At 41.8% G+C, this 16,549-nt stretch overlaps 2 protein-coding genes across 3 annotated transcripts; one reads left to right on the top strand and one right to left on the bottom strand.

The window, feature by feature from the left end:
• The first annotated feature begins 1,376 nt into the window (after positions 1-1,376).
• Positions 1,377-11,912, top strand: LOC110498008 (transmembrane protein 50A). Its single transcript, XM_021574535.3, has 7 exons — positions 1,377-1,711; positions 2,433-2,543; positions 2,636-2,748; positions 2,885-2,952; positions 10,631-10,723; positions 10,857-10,917; positions 11,160-11,912. The coding sequence occupies exons 2-7, from the start codon at positions 2,442-2,444 to the stop codon at positions 11,203-11,205; spliced, it is 483 nt and encodes a 160-aa protein (XP_021430210.1). The 5' UTR covers positions 1,377-1,711; positions 2,433-2,441; the 3' UTR covers positions 11,206-11,912.
• Positions 11,913-11,916: 4 nt separating this feature from the next.
• On the bottom strand, positions 11,917-15,876 carry rhd (Rh blood group, D antigen). Of its 2 annotated transcripts, none has more exons than XM_021573120.3 (10): positions 15,078-15,876; positions 14,264-14,450; positions 13,844-13,994; positions 13,612-13,759; positions 13,322-13,500; positions 12,980-13,117; positions 12,778-12,905; positions 12,483-12,562; positions 12,324-12,397; positions 11,917-12,188 (listed from the first exon to the last, which is right to left on the bottom strand). In XM_021573120.3, the coding sequence occupies exons 1-10, from the start codon at positions 15,226-15,228 to the stop codon at positions 12,162-12,164; spliced, it is 1,263 nt and encodes a 420-aa protein (XP_021428795.3). In that variant the 5' UTR covers positions 15,229-15,876; the 3' UTR covers positions 11,917-12,161.
• Positions 15,877-16,549: the final 673 nt, after the last annotated feature.

Here is a 16,549-nt window from a genome sequence, read left to right as displayed (position 1 = left end):
TGGGTAGAACTGAAAAAGCGTGTGCGAGCAAGGAGGCCTACAAACCTGACTCAGTTACACCAGCTCTGTCAGGAGGAATGGGCCAAAATTCACCCAACTTATTGTGGGAAGCTTGTGGAAGGCTACTCAAAACATTTGACCCAGGTTAAACAATTTAATAGCAATGCAACCAAATACCAATTGAGTGTATGTAAACTTCTGACCCACTGGGAATGTGATGAAAGAAATAAAAGCTGAAATAAATAATTCTCTCTACTATTGCTCTGACATTTCACATTCTTAAAATAAAGCGGTGATCCTAACTGACCTAAGACAGGGAATTTTTACTATGATTAAATGTCAGGAATTGTGAAAAACTAAGTTTAAATGTCTTTGGCTAAGGTGTATGTAAACTTCTGACTTCAACAGTAGCTCAGCATTCAACACCATAGTACCCTCCAAGCTCATCATTAAGCTCAGGGGTCCTGGGTCTGAACCCCTCCCTGTGCAACTGGGTCCTGGAGTTCCTCACGGGCCTCCCCCAGGTGGTGAAAGTAGGAAACAACCTGCCCTCCAGGACTCCTACAGCACCCGATGTCACAGGAAGGCCGAAAAGATCATCAAGAACATCAACCACCCGAGCAACGGCCTGTTCACCCCTCTATCATCCAAAAGGCGAGGTCAGTACAGGTGCATCAAAGATGAGACCGAGAGACTGAAAAACAGCTTCTATCTCAAGGCCATCAGACTGTTAAATACCCATCACTAGCCGGCTTCCACCCGGTTACTCAACCCTGCACCTTAGAGGCTCCTGCCCTGTATACATCGACTTGGAATCACTGGCCACTTTAATAATGGAACACTAGTCACTTTAATAATGTTTACATACTGCTTTACTAATCTCATATGTATATACTTTATTTTATTCTACTGTATTTTAGTCAATGGAACACATTCCATCTGTTGATGAAGCCACCTGAAATAAATGGCTGCATACCAATTGTTAATCCCTCTCCTCCTGGATATCCAAGCATTGGATATGTGTAAGCATTGGCTACTTTACACCATTGTTAAATCGCTGAGATGAGAAGAAATGTGCAAGTCCACGCTTTCGGAGAAGGACAATGGATATGCAGCCAATGTTCATGGTCACATTACTTTGAGCGCCACACTGTTTGCCACACTCAGGCAGAAAACGGAATGTTCTATTCTCAGGCAGAGAATCTTTTCAAAGAAAACACAATTTAATTATATCTATATTTGTAATTTTAATGTATTCCAAACACAGGTGGTAACCAGATTATCAAAAAAAAAATGTAAGGTAGTAAACGATGCCCCCCTCTGGTATTTTCTATTGCGAAAAAAATATTCTTTACTTATTAATTCAAAGAGGAAATGAACTGCAATACTACAAAGAACGTCGCCGGACACAGTAAAGTGAGAGGTGTGTCCCAGTGCAACATAATAGCTCTGCCTACTGGGGCGTGCGCTTTTTGAAGTAAGCGCTCGTATTGTAGTATTTCAACGAATCGAGTTGCCCTACGGGTGAGTACTGTACACCGGGTACAGTGCAGAGCAGATCTACAAAAATGCGCAACTGATGCTGATATTGGCACCTCTAACATCAAAGAGGCGTGGAAAGTAAACTGAGCAGGCGTGTGATTGAGCTCACACGGAAGCAAAGTATTAAACGGCGTCTGGGTGGGTCCATAACGAACATAACAAATAAAAGGTAAGGTCATTTATTACCTATGAATATTAGGTGACAGTTTAATTTCTAATCTTTGTTTGTTATTGCTGTTAAGATATTGTTGTATTTTGGGATACTGGGTCTTGCGTTGCGAACAACACGCAGGCTCGTTCAAGGAAGGGCTGGTGCACCCAATGCTTTGAACAATAGACTGCGATCAAACTCACACATGGATATGGCGCAATATCGATTTATTTGAAACAATATTTAGCTATCGATTGATACACGTGTAAATTACCATAATTAATTTGACTCAAGAAAACTACGTTTGTTCTGGTGGTTGTTGATTAGATTATTTGTGTTTGAGAGTTTATGCGCTTTAGAGCATCGTAACAGCTTTGTGTTTACGCAGCTTGACCTAATTTTGCACAATATGGATAGGTGGAAAAAGCATTTATGGGGCACTAAATAGGTGAATCCTTAGCACTGAAAGCTCAGGTAAACTGAGTCGGCATAGCAAATAGCAGATGCTTGCCAACTAAACATTCGTTTCACAGTGCTAAACGGTATACTATTCCGTATGCATGGAGTAGGTACTTATGCCATCTCATTAACTAGTATCTGGGCAACATTTGACCAGTAGTGGGTTTGATAAGTAAATGTATTCATTGGGCAGGCATTATACATGAACTGTAATTAGTAATAGTTAACTCCATCCCTGCCTGGGTCTCTTACTCTAACCCAGCTCCTTTTCCCTTCACAGCTCAGAACCATGTCAGGGTTTTTGGACAGCATCCGGTGCGGAGAATGCGAATGCAATGTGGACTGGGGAGAGAGGAGAAACACCATTGCATCTATAGCTGCTGGAGTCCTGGTATGTTTTACTTTGCTATCACATTTGACAACTGTACATCACTGAAGTGAGAAAGAAGGTGTATTCCTAAATCCTAATCCATATTCCTGCAGTTTTTCACTGGTTGGTGGATAATCATTGATGCAGCTGTGAACTATCCAGATGAGGCGACTTTCCATCATGCCTATCATGCCTGTGGTGTCATCGCTACTGTGGCCTTTCTCATGTAAGTCATGCTGTATTGTGAATGTGTCCCAACGGGGTTGTGGTCAGTCTCATTTTAATTCAGGAATTCAGTCTGTTGAAATTCTCCTTGAAAATAAATTGAGCTCTTTCAACTTTTGTCTTTGGTACTTCTCTAGGATCAATGCTGTCTCGAATGGCCAAGTGAGAGGGGACAGCTACAGTGAAGGTTGCATTGGACAGACAGGTATGTGTATGACAGGATTATTCCATTCTAACTCCATTCCTTTTCCTAACTGCGTACCATTCCTTGAATTTAAGATTCAATCCTAAATGCAAAATGATGTAGATAAATCGAGCAGCTCAGAGCTGAACTTGTGTTCAGTTGCTGAATGCAGGCCTCACTCTGTGGACAATTCTTTGTTTTATTGAAAGAGTATGGCCGGATGAGCTTTTTTTTGACAAAAATAGCATCAGTTTTGAGTCAGGAAATGTGTACTTTTCCACCTAAAAATATTAGCGATTCTTGTATGTAGCCGACTGCCACAGCAATGGAGATGGGTAATAACTGCCTATGAGCACCCTATGAGGTTAGACCCTGCTGTGTAGAAGCTTCACGATATGCCCTTATGTGGAGCTTGATGTCACAGATAAAACATTTTGGGGGGTGAGAAGTAGCTAAGAGAAGGTACCAAATGTCACTGTTTTCTGATAAAAGATGCAGAGGATGGTTAGCAGAAATGTAAAATAGTAAATAAGATGTAAATACTCCTGCAGCCCACATTTCACCGCTGCGTGTGTAGCAAGCACTTCAGCGACGATGCATATGAATGGGATATGCAATCTGAAATGGTGCAGTGGCAAAATACAAAGGCACGTTTGAGAAGAGAAAGCGACAAAGAAAGCGTGCAGAGTTATGTAGCCTAGCCTGATTTGACGTTTGAGGGTTATTACCATTGCATCATCATGTAGGCATACTTTTGTATATATAGTGTATGCGGACACCCAGCCATTCAATCTCCATAGGAAACATTGGCAGTAGAATGGCCGTACTGAAGAGCTCAGTGACTTTCAATGTGGCACCGTCATAGGATGCCAACTTTCCAACAAGTCAGTTCTTCAAATTTCTGCCCTACTAGAGCTGCCTGGTCAACTTTAAGTGCTGTTATTGGAAAGTGGAAAAGTCTAGCAGCAACAGTGGTAGGCCACACAAGCTCACAGAACGGGGGCTGCGTAGCGTGTAAAAATGGTCTTTCCTCCGTTGCAATGGTCACTACGGAGTTCCAAACTGCCTCTAGAAGCAACTTCAACTGTTTGTCAGGAGCTTCACAAAATAGGTTTTCATGATCGAATAGCGGCACACAAGCCTGAGATCACCATACGCAATGCCAATTGACGGCTGGAGTGGCGTAAAGCTCACTGCCATTGAACTCTGGAGCTGTGGAAACGCGTTTTCTGGAGTGATGAATCACGCTTCACCATCTGGCAGTCCGATGGACAAATCTGGATTTGGCGGATGCCAGGAGAACTCTACCTGCCCCAAAGCATAGTGCCAACTGTAAAGTTTTGTGTAGGAGGAATAATGGTCTGGGTCTGTTTTTCATGATTCGGGCTAGGCCCCTTAGTTCCAGTGAGGGAGAAGGGAAATCTTGATGCTACAGCATACAATGACATTCTAGACGATTCTGTGCTTCCAACTTTGTGGCAACAGTTTCAGCATGACAATATCCCTGTGCACAAAGCAAGGTCCATACAGAAATGGTTTGTTGAGATCGGTGTGGAAGAACTTAATTGGTCTGCACAGAGCCCTGACCTCAACCCAATCGAACACCTTTGGGATGAATTGGAAGGCGACTGCTAGCCTAACCTAATCGCCCAACATCAGTGCCCGACCTCACTAATGCTCTTGTGCCTGATTGGAAGCAATTCCCCGCAGCAATGTTACAACATCTAGTGGAAAGCCTTCCCAGAAGAGTGGAGGCTGTTAAAGCAGCAAAGGGGGACCAACTCCATATTAATGCCCATGATTTTGGATTGAGATGTTTGACGAGCTGGCGTCCACATACTTTTAGTCATGTAGTGTAGGCTTATGTGCTCTCCACATTTTAGCATTTAGCTATGTATTTTTGACAGGGGGGGGGTTGAGAGACAAGAGACATTATGTCACCTTGCATTGCAGAATATAATATCCCCAAAACATTGTGATAAATGATTATAGACTATATACAGTGCCTTGCGAAAGTATTCGGCCCCCTTGAACTTTGCGACCTTTTGCCACATTTCAGGCTTCAAACATAAAGATATAAAACTGTATTTTTTTGTGAAGAATCAACAACAAGTGGGACACAATCATGAAGTGGAACGACATTTATTGGATATTTCAAACTTTAACAAATCAAAAACTGAAAAATTGGGCGTGCAAAATTATTCAGCCCCTTTACTTTCAGTGCAGCAAACTCTCTCCACTCCAGAAGTTCAGTGAGGATCTCTGAATGATCCAATGTTGACCTAAATGACTAATGATGATAAATACAATCCACCTGTGTGTAATCAAGTCTCTGTATAAATGCACCTGCACTGTGATAGTCTCAGAGGTCCGTTAAAAGCGCAGAGAGCATCATGAAGAACAAGGAACACACCAGGCAGGTCTGAGATACTGTTGTGAAGTTTAAAGCCGGATTTGGATACAAAAAGATTTCCCAAGCATTAAACATCCCAAGGAGCACTGTGCAAGCGATAATATTGAAATGGAAGGAGTATCAGACCACTGCAAATCTACCAAGACCTGGCCGTCCCTCTAAACTTTCAGCTCATACAAGGAGAAGACTGATCAGAGATGCAGCCAAGAGGCCCATGATCACTCTGGATGAACTGCAGAGATCTACAGCTGAGGTGGGAGACTCTGTCCATAGGACAACAATCAGTCGTATATTGCACAAATCTGGCCTTTATGGAAGAGTGGCAAGAAGAAAGCCATTTCTTAAAGATATCCATAAAAAGTGTCGTTTAAAGTTTGCCACAAGCCACCTGGGAGACACACCAAACATGTGGAAGAAGGTGCTCTGGTCAGATGAAACCAAAATTGAACTTTTTGGCAACAATGCAAGACGTTATGTTTGGCGTAAAAGCTACACAGCTCATCACCCTGAACACACCATCCCCAATGTAAAACATGGTGGTGGCAGCATCATGGTTTGGGCCTGCTTTTCTTCAGCAGGGACAGGGAAGATGGTTAAAATTGATGGGAAGATGGATGGAGCCAAATACATGACCATTCTGGAAGAACCTGATGGAGTCTGCAAAAGACCTGAGACTGGGACGGAGATTTGTCTTCCAACAAGACAGTGATCCAAAACATAAAGCAAAATCTACAATGGAATGGTTCAAAAATAAACATATCCAGGTGTTAGAATGGCCAAGTCAAAGTCCAGACCTGAATCCAATCGAGAATCTGTGGAAAGAACTGAAAACTGCTGTTCACAAATGCTCTCCATCCAACCTCACTGAGCTCGAGCTGTTTTGCAAGGAGGAATGGGAAAGAATTTCAGTCTCTCGATGTGCAAAACTGATAGAGACATACCCCAAGCGACTTACAGCTGTAATCACAGCAAAAGGTGGCGCTACAAAGTATTAACTTAAGGGGGCTGAATAATTTTGCACGCCCAATTTTTCAGTTTTTGATTTGTTAAAAAAGTTTGAAATATCCAATAAATGTCGTTCCACTTCATGATTGTGTCCCACTTGTTGTTGATTCTTCACAAAAAAATACAGTTTTATATCTTTGTTTGAAGCCTGAAATGTGGCAAAAGTTCGCAAAGTTCAAGGGGGCTGCATACTTTCGCAAGGCACTGTAGTGTTTTGGGTTCATGTGAAAACATATACCCGCTAACTAACGGTCTCCGTCATGGAGGTTTATGAAAAGCAATCATTCAATAAGGTAAAGTAGCTACTAACTCGTTAGATAACTGTCCATTTGGCCAAGCTGGAACAGAGGTGCGTCTCCAATTATTTTTTTCCCAGTACACCAGAATTTGTGGGCAGCAAAATATGTGTATGTGACCAATAACATTTTATTTGATTCATAATGTAAATTAACTGATCATTACGTGCCTCCATTTCTGTAAGAATTGTAGTCAAATTTTCTGGTAACAGTCCTCATTCGTGGCATTGGAGCGTAATTGCCACAACTGCAACACTAGTCTGTGTTGATCCTGGGGATGGGTTGGGGCTGTAGTCCAGCTACTGCTACGCTTCGGTGGCTAGAGCAGCGGCAGCCATCTGAATCTCAATTTGCCTCAATTCTTTGTCCGAATACTCTGGCTCAAATAAATACGGTTCAACAACACCATCGGCACCCCTCTAGTAGTTTTCATCGCTCATGAGTATTTTGTCATCAGACATACAGTATATTTGTAGGTTATTGATTCCTTTGTATAACTAATGTGTAACAATGTGTATCTGTGAATAAGGGCATAACGTGCAGTTTCTACGTAGTAGGTATTTCCCAGAGAGCGCACATGCACAGTTGTTACCCATCGCCGCTACATAAAATAACATAAAATATTTGCAAATGTTTTAGATGGAAAGGTACACATTTCCTGACAACCGGTAGTACTTTTGACAAAAAGCTAATTTGACCGTACGCTTTCAATAAAACAAATAATTTGGGCACTAGGGAGAGAGGGCAAACTCCACTGAACTAGTTTAAATGTATGGAATCACTTGGGCGTTTCTGGATTTTGGGTAAACTTCTCCTTTAATTCGATTTTGGGGGCCCAGAAGCTGCAACTTTTTGCTCTTACAATACACACACTTACAGAGAGAGAGATTGGGGTGGCAGGTAGCTTAGTGGTTAGAGTGTTGTACTAGTAACCGAAAGGTTGCAAGATCGAATCCCTGTGCAGACAAGGTAAAAATCTGTCGTTCTGCCACTGAACAAGACAGTTAACACACTGTTCCTAGGCCGTCATTGAAAATAAGAATTTGTTCTTAACTGACTTGCCTAGTTAAATAAAGATCAAATAATATATACACACCCACATACAGTTGAAATGGCAGCAGTTTTACGGGCACCCAACCAATTGTGCTATGTTTTTTTCTTGTTGTTATTTATAACTTATTTTGTATATAATGTTTCTGCAACCGCATTTTACGGCAAAAAAAGAGCTTCTATATATCAGGACAGCGATCACTCACCTCACCTTTTTTCTTCAACAAACAAGACTCACAAGACATCCTCCAAACACCCGGCAGGGCCAACATCCACGTTATTTGCAAGAGGAAGCGGCGCAGGTACAGAGGACAAAGAGCCGGATGCCTGGTCAGGAACTGAAAAAGGCGAGTGGGAAAGCTGCCCTTACGTCAATACGTCAATACTACTCGCCAACGTGCAATCATTGGACAATAAACTAGACGAGGTACAATCACGAATATCCTACCAACGGGACATCAAAAACTGTTTCACAGAATCGTGGCTGAATGACGACATGGATATTCAGCTAGCGGGGACACGCTGCACCGGCAGGATAGAACAGCACACTCCCCCGTAAGACGAGGGGGGTGGTCTGTGCATATTTGTAAACAACAGCTGGTGCACAAAATCGAAGGAAGTCGAAGGAAGTCTCTTTTGCTCGCCTGAAGTAGTGTATATTGTGATAAATTGCAGGCCACACTACTTGCCTAGAGAGTTTTCAGCTATACTTTTCATGACTGTTTTATTTACTACCACAGACCGATGCTGGCACTACACCGCACTCAGTCAGCTGTATAAGGAAATAAGCAAACAGGAAACCACTCACCCAGAGGTGGCGCTCCTAGTGGCCGGAGACTTTAATGCAGGGAAATTTAAATCAGTTCTACCAAATTTCCATCAACATGTTAAATGTGCAACCAGAGGGGAAAAAAATTCTAGATCACCTGTACTCCACACACACAGATGCGTACACAGCTCTCCCTCGCCCTCCATTTGGTAAATCCGACCACAACTCTATCCTCCCGATTCCTGCTTACAAGCAAAAATTAAAGCAGGAAGCACCAGTGACTTGGTCTTTAAAAAAGTGGTCAGATGAAGCAGATGCTAAACTACAGGACTGTTTTGCTATCACAGACTGGAACATGTTCCGGGATCCTTCCTGCTCTCCGTAGCCGATGTGAGTAAGACCTTTAAACAGGTCAACATGCACAAGGCTGTGGGGCCAGACGTATTACCAGGACATGTGCTCCGGACATGTGCTCCGGGCATGTGCTGACCAACTGGCAAGTGTCTTCACTAACATTTTCAACATGTCCCTGATTGAGTCTGTAATACCAACATGTTTCAAGCAGACCACCATAGTCCCTGTGCCCAAGAACGCAAAGGCAACCTGCCTAAATGACTACAGACCCGTAGCACTCACGTCTGTAGCCATGAAATGCTTTGAAAGGCTGGTCATGGCTCACAACACCATTATCCCAGAAACCCTAGACCCACTCCAATTTGCATACCACCCAAACAGATCCACAGATGATGCAATCTCTATTGCACTCCACACTGCCCTTTCCCACCTGGACAAAAGGAACACTTGCGTGAGAATGCTATTCATTGACTACAGCTCAGCGTTCAAAACCATAGTACCCTCAAAGCTCATCACTAAGCTAAGGATCCTGGAATTAAACACCTCCCTCTGCAACTGGATCCTAGACTTCCTGATGGGCCGCCCCCCAGGTGGTGAGGGTAGGTAGCAACTCATCTGCCACGCTGATCCTCAACACTGGAGCTCTCCAGGGATGCGTGCTCAGTCCCCTCCTGTACTCCCTGTTCACCCACGACTGCATGGCCAGGCACGACTCCAACACCATCATTAAGTTTGCAGACAACACAACAGTAGTAGGCCTGATCACCGACAACGACGAGACAGCCTATATGGGGGAGGTCAGAGACCTGGCCGGGTGGTGCCAGAATAACAACCTATCCCTCAGCGTAACCAATACTAAGGAGGTGATTGTGGACTACAGGAAAAGGAGGACCGAGCACGCCCCCGTTCTCATCGACGGGGGTGTAGTGGAGCAGGTTGAGAGCGTCAAATTCCTTGGTGTCCACAACAACAAATTAGAATGGTTCAAACACACCAAGACAGTTGTGAAGAGGGCACGACAAAGCCTATTGACCCTCAGGAAACTAAATAGATTTGTCATGAGTCCTGAGATCCTCAAAAGGTTCTACAGCTGCAACATCGAGAGCATCCTAACTGGTTTCATCTGCCTGGTACGGCAACTGCTCAGCCTCTGACCGCAAGGCACTACAGAGTGTAGTGTGTATGGCCCAGTACATCACTGGGGTAAAGCTGCCTACCATCCAGGACCTCTACACCAGGCGGTCAGAGGAAGGCCCTAAAAATTGTTAAAGACCCCAGCCACCCCAGTCATAGACTGTTCTCTCTACTACCGTATGGCAAGTGGTACCGGAGTGCCAAGTGTAGGACGAAAAGGCTTAACAGTTTTTACCCCCAAGCCATAAGACTCCTGAACAGGTAATCAAATGGTTACCCGGACTATTTGCATTGTGTGCCTCCCCCACCCCCTCTTACACTGCTGCTACTCTCTGTTTATCATATATGCATAGTCACTTTAACTATACATTCATGTACATACTACCTCAATTGGGCCGACCAACCAGTTCTCCCGCACAGTGGCTAACCGGGCTATCTGCATTGTGTCCCACCCACAACCTGCCAACCCCTCTTTTACGCTACTGCTACTCTCTGTTCATCATATATGCATAGTGACTTTAACCATATCTACACTATTGGTTAGAGCCTGTAAGTATTTCACTGTAAGGTCTACCTGTTGTATTCAGTGTATGTTACGAATAAACTTTGATTTGAAATAAAAGATGGAGCTTGGGACCCTAATGAGTCCCTTCCACCTCATTGTATCACTGATTGCAGGAGCTCGTGTGTGGCTCTTCATTGGCTTCATGCTGGCGTTTGGATCTCTTATTGCTTCCATGTGGATCCTGTTCGGAGGCTTCGTAGTGCCTAGTAAGTCCAGCATTCCCACTCAGCATGTGATTATGGTTATGTACCCCAAACTAATAGCTCATGGACATTGAGCGGTCACTGTGCAAAATATTGTAAAGAATGATAGTAAAGTTTTTTTCAAATCTGTTCACAGAGAAACCTGTTGTGTATCCTGGTATTGCAGTTTTCTTTCAAAATGCATTCATTTTCTTTGGGTAAGTATTCTTCAATTTTCTTCATGTTTTACCTTAATTAAATGTCCTTTTCTGTTAAGTTATATGTACTATAGGTGTTCTCAGATATTCCCTTGGAATGTATTTCTGGCCTAGTAGTGAATACATCACTTAAATGTATAATAGTCTAAAATGAACTATAATACCTTTAACTAGAACTACATTACAATACATTGTCTATGCTAGTTATTTTCTCTAAATAGACACCCAGTCTTTTCTTGCAGGGGCTTGGTGTTTAAATTTGGACGCACTGAAGACTTGTGGCAATAATGATCTGTTCTCTTTTTCTGAGACCGTCTACACTTTGTTCAATCAAAACACCTACTTTCTGTTTTTCAAGCGATACAAAATATTAATTTTGTATGATAACCTTTTTTTTTTGCTTTTAGATTAACGTGTTTAATTTAGTAGTAAATTGGTTGTTGTACAAATGTACTTTTTACAATATAAAAAGCACAATTTGCAATTTATCGTCTCTTAATGAATTGTTATTTTCTTTTCACTCAAAGTATGGAGCTATTCTGTTACAATTTACCATCTTACATTATTTATAATGGAAACCTTAAACAGATTATTTACAATACCCATTTGTGCACTCATCTGAGGGGGAAAAGACAGGACATATATGTATATATATCTCTCGGAGTGTTAATGTTGTAATTAGACTTACTTACTGTACATTTACTGAAAATAATTTAACCTTTAATGTGGGCAAACAAAAGTTTTACAATAACTTGTCTAGATGTGGAGTCTCTAATTGAGTAGTTATCCTGAATCATCATCATTTGAAGGTTCTTAAATCAAGCTGTAGTTTTATTGTGGTTTGATTCTTCATGGTTTCAATGCGTCTCTATTCTTTGACTATGTATTTGACTGTAATGCTTATACATTTACAGTACTTGTATAATAACCTAACCATGGTCACTTTTCTGATCCTGAAAAACCACGGCAGCATTAAACACAAAATGTACAACACACACGTACGAGATGACAAGTCTTTATTCGCAGCTCTCACAGGCCAGTTTCTCTCTTCTCTTGGCTAATATTTAAAGTTTGACTAACACAAAATAATCACAATCACATATTCCAGTGCAGTTTTCACATACAACACATTTTGAAAAATGTAATAAGTTGAAGATGCATGGGAATATTGCATGGTTGAAATGATTGGTTCATTGCTCTCCTGACACTCAACACTTGTTCCTTTTTTTTTCTTTTCCAACCTCTCACCTTTTCCCTGCTTGGTGGGGAAACTGAAAAACAATGATTTAAGTTAGACAGCATAACTTTAGAGGCACAAATGTGTTGCTTCAACTGCATGCATATCTTTTTTAACCTATCAATTGTTTGATACAAACGGAGCCTTTCTTTCATCACTGATTACTTACCTCCCAGAAGGCCTGGTCATCAAAGCATTTCTTGTTCTGGGGTGGCCTCCAGAAATGACATTTCAGAAGAAAACCTGAGCAGGAAGGAACATGTTTGTGGTTACAACTCCAATCCACCAGTGACTCCAATAACATACGTACAGTACTGTTGAAAGTCACCTGTGATGAGTCCCAGACTCATGCTCAGGCTCAGGGTGATGAGGAGCGTGCAAATGTGGAACACAGCAAATCGGACGGCCCTGAAAGATGTATAACATCATTCAAAGGAAACCCCAATGAATTTGAACATGTTCTTATGTATTCACCAATTCACCTTAAATGATTTAAGTAGAATGATTGTTATAATGTAATGCCTTATCAAATGCGGAGATACATTTAAAACAAAAATATGTTCCCAATGCTCTTCCATTCTCTTCATATCCTGTTAACATAGGTGCTTTTTAATGCTGCGTACGTTGTGAGATCATCAGAGTCAGCGATCTGTAGGAGAAGTTGAACCATCCACCCCAGGATTCCAGGCAGACCATGGACACTAAGGACTCCGCAGGTGTCATGACACTCAAATGCAAACAGCATGATGGGCTGAAAGATAAAAAAAAGCAGTAATATGAGATAGTGAAAGCCCATGGGCAATTCAGGAATTTGTTTATACGTACCTTAATGTATCGGGATCCCAAGGTTGATATCAGTGCAGCAGCAAATCCAATCGCCATAGCTACCCACGGCAAATGAACGGCTGACATAGCAACCCCAATAGCAACACCACCAGCAAGAGTACATCTCTGAATATGAAACTGAGAGGAGAAAACATCCACACACAATTATTTTTAGTGGATTGGATAGGGCAACTCTATCCCTCAACATGACAAAATTTGTGAAATTCTTAAATTGTGCTTCTATTCTACTTGATCAATATCCCACTTTAATGGCTACCACTGCCCTTTAACTTCCCACCTACAGGTGGCCCTGGCCATTCAAACATGTTTTCAGGTCATTACCAGGTTGAGTTTCCCTTGGGGACTAGTGAGGACAGAGAAACCAGCAGCTGTGACTGCACTGACTGCCAGGGCCAGGTAGGTGCTGTAGACAGCTCTCAGGCTCCTCCCCCTGTCAAGATGATCCACCTCTACCAGCACAGAGTTAAAACTGGGCCAGAACATCCACAGGAACAGAGTCCCTGGAGAGGAAGAGATGCACGTACCCACCAGAAGTTAACACTTGTATTATTGCAAACACAGGATAGTCAAACAACAAACATTATTAGTGGAGCACTAGCATTTCCATGTACCCATTACAGAGAACAGACCGGTCTTGCGGTCAATTTTCTCTTTCTCATGCTGTTGCTCGGATCCCTGTCTGTACAGGACCCATGATAACATCAGCCCAAAGAAGGCCCCAAAGATGTGGAGCAGCATGATGGTATTCAGAAACTGCACCTGTGTGTAAACAGACCACCCAATCATCAGTATACAGTCTAAAATTGTCACATTGTCATCAGATTCATCACTTTATCGGCTTACCTTTACGAATGTCTGGAGTAGCCAGCCATTCAGCACAAATCCAGATATCTCCAACAGGGCAATAAGAAGGAGATGGACAGGATTGGTCTTCCCAAGGACAGCACCTATGGCAATGAGGGAGGAAGCTGTGCACATCTCTGCAACAACCAAGCTGGTCCAAACACAGGAAAAGGGGTTCAATATTTATGATATATGCTTCCAACAGATAACTAAATACAGGTATTAGCTATAATCAAATTGGCAGGTAAAAAAATCTGAGATCTAACATTTTGTAATGTTTCCAAATCTCCCATCAAATCTGAAGTTTCGATCCAATTACCCTTTGCCTCAATGCTGAATGAATAAGAAAGATGTGCACCATCTAAAAATAATGAAATAAGAAAATGCCTAACCCATACACCTCAACTTATTTCTCAGTACCTTCTCATATTTATCAAGATATTTCCTCTGTGATACATAGACTCAACACCGTTCAGGATAACTGCCCACTGGACAGCCATGGCTACCACTAGGAGGGTAAATCCTGCTCCACTGAAGCTGTACCGCACCAGGAATGTGGCCAGAAAGCCAAAACCCAGAATCACCATCACATGAACATCCTGAAATTCTGTGAGGAAAGAGGGAACACTTAATACGTCACAGATGGGAAAGACATTGTATCACTAGTCGTGTAAGCCTGTAAGAGGATAGAGTTGAATTGTTTTGTGTTGCCCCACACAAATATTGTGTATCACTGAAACTGCACAATGCAGCTAGCTGTTATGTGGGAAAGCTTTGGGAGGCCATATCCACCCCAACAAGTCCAGCTGCAACTCTTGCTGGCCCCACCAGATTAAGCACTTATCACTCATAACCAGTGTTGGCAGCCCCTGCTCATTTTTCTGTTCTCTCTCTCTCTCTGTCTGTAAACAAACACTGTAGGCTATAGCCTCAAAACAATGTGAAAACTATCATTTTGATCCCATGGATGAGCCGTCCTTGTACCCATTGTTTGTCTATTAATTTGAGTGGTTATATTTCTCCAGTCCCATCCTCCAGTCTCATCACTCAGCTGTCGTGGAGAGATGGCTTTGTTGTTTGAAATGCTGATTACATTTAGCTAATATATTCCCAGAGCATGCTTTAGTAAGAAACTTTTTGTGTATCATAACAACAATATTAATAATGATCTTGAAGTATACCTCTGTACACCACCTCTCCAAAAAAGCACATTACAATTGTTATTTTAACTCACCTGAGTAATAGTTGTTGAATGCATGTTGTTTAGTTTGTACATTTTGTTCAATGTCAACATAAACAATAAATACTACGATGAATCCCGTCTGCAGGAAAAAGAGCAGAGGCGGCAGACGAAAGCGAAGACTCTGTGCGTATTGGGGAGCCATCGGCGCTTCTAACCAAAAATTACCAAATGGTTCCAAAACAGAATTTTCTGCGCGCAACCCCTTCTACGCGAAACCGGAATGTCCCATTGGGCAAGGAAGAGCAGCTACTTTACCCTCTGTTTTATCTGTTTATGTTTACAAGTCAAAATGTCGACGCTGCTGCAGGTGTTTGGGCAATCTCTATTTTGTATCGATGTGCACGTAGAGTAGATGCCGTTACACATTGGTTCGGTTTTGAAGACATGGTGTTTTCATTTTAGATAAATAATATCAGTTTACTTTAAACCGCATTTGAAAGTGAAAAAATATGCTAGTAGGCATAATCCCGGTAGAAAATCGTCTGCAGGAGCCTACTGTAGCCTACATTTATCAAAAACGTTTCATATATAAACCCTATGTAATGTGGCTTTTGTCCTAATTAAGGAGCTAGATACTCAACATAGGCAACATATTTAGCACCCATAGCATGTGTATTGGCCTTTGACTCAGATATTAACACAACAATAATTTTGATCTGGATTATTAAATGTTTTGAAAACCCGTGCACAGGTTGTGCAAATTGCTCCAGGGTGAGTGGTTGCGTCTGAATAATATATAATTTATCCTAACGTCATGCACAGATGGCGCGACTCTCGCAATAAGAAAGCCATCACCATCTGCACACATTCAGCATTACTACAATATTACTTCCAAAAAAAACAACTTTTTTAGGTTCTCATACGCTTACAATGATGTTTTGATTCTTGCTTGAACAGTCGCTAAGATTATATTTGGCTGTCATTTGCAAAATAACTATTTTGGATGCAGCAGTTGCTAGCTAGAATGCTAATGCTCATTGACATAGGCTGTAGCAGAAGCTCAGTGGTGTAAAGTACTTAAGTAAAAATACTTTGAAGTACTAGAGTCGTTTTTTTGGGGTATCTTTACTATTTATATTTTGGACTTTTTTTGACTTAACTACATTCCTAAAGAAAATAATGTACTTTTTAAGCCATACATTGTCCCTGACACCCAAAAGTACTCGTTACATTTTGAATGCTTAGCAGGACAGGAAAATGGTCCAATTCACACACTTATCAAGAGAACATCCCTTGTCATTCTACTCCATTGCCTCTTATCCGGGGGACTCACTAAACACAAATGCATTGTTTGTAAATTATGTCTGAAAATTGTATTGTCTGGTTTGCTTAATATAAGGAATTTGACATTTGTATTTTACTTGATGACTTTCACTTTTACTTGAGTCATTTTCTATTAAGGTATCTTTACTTTTACTCAAGTGTGACAATTGGGTACTTTTTACACCACTGCAAAGCTAGCC

Source organism: Oncorhynchus mykiss, chromosome 19 (assembly GCF_057628025.1).
Source record: "Oncorhynchus mykiss isolate SJ-2025 chromosome 19, ASM5762802v1, whole genome shotgun sequence".
NCBI classification, from domain to species: domain Eukaryota; kingdom Metazoa; phylum Chordata; class Actinopteri; order Salmoniformes; family Salmonidae; genus Oncorhynchus; species Oncorhynchus mykiss.
Note: the sequence above shows the minus strand (reverse complement) of the source record. Positions and strands in the feature narration are given on the sequence as shown.

Bases quoted from the DNA above. Each gene is read 5' to 3' on its own strand.
- LOC110498008 (XM_021574535.3), top strand. From the start codon at position 2,442: ATGTCAGGGTTTTTGGACAGCATCCGGTGCGGAGAATGCGAATGCAAT. The intron at 2,749-2,884 runs GTAAGTCATGCT...GTACTTCTCTAG, and splicing joins GCTACTGTGGCCTTTCTCAT to GATCAATGCTGTCTCGAATG. The intron at 10,724-10,856 runs GTAAGTCCAGCA...ATCTGTTCACAG, and splicing joins CGGAGGCTTCGTAGTGCCTA to AGAAACCTGTTGTGTATCCT.
- rhd (XM_021573120.3), bottom strand. From the start codon at position 15,228: ATGGCTCCCCAATACGCACAGAGTCTTCGCTTTCGTCTGCCGCCTCTG. The intron at 14,451-15,077 runs GTGAGTTAAAAT...CTTTCCTCACAG, and splicing joins ATTCAACAACTATTACTCAG to AATTTCAGGATGTTCATGTG. The intron at 12,398-12,482 runs GTGACTTTCAAC...CTTCCTGCTCAG, and splicing joins GAGTCTGGGACTCATCACAG to GTTTTCTTCTGAAATGTCAT.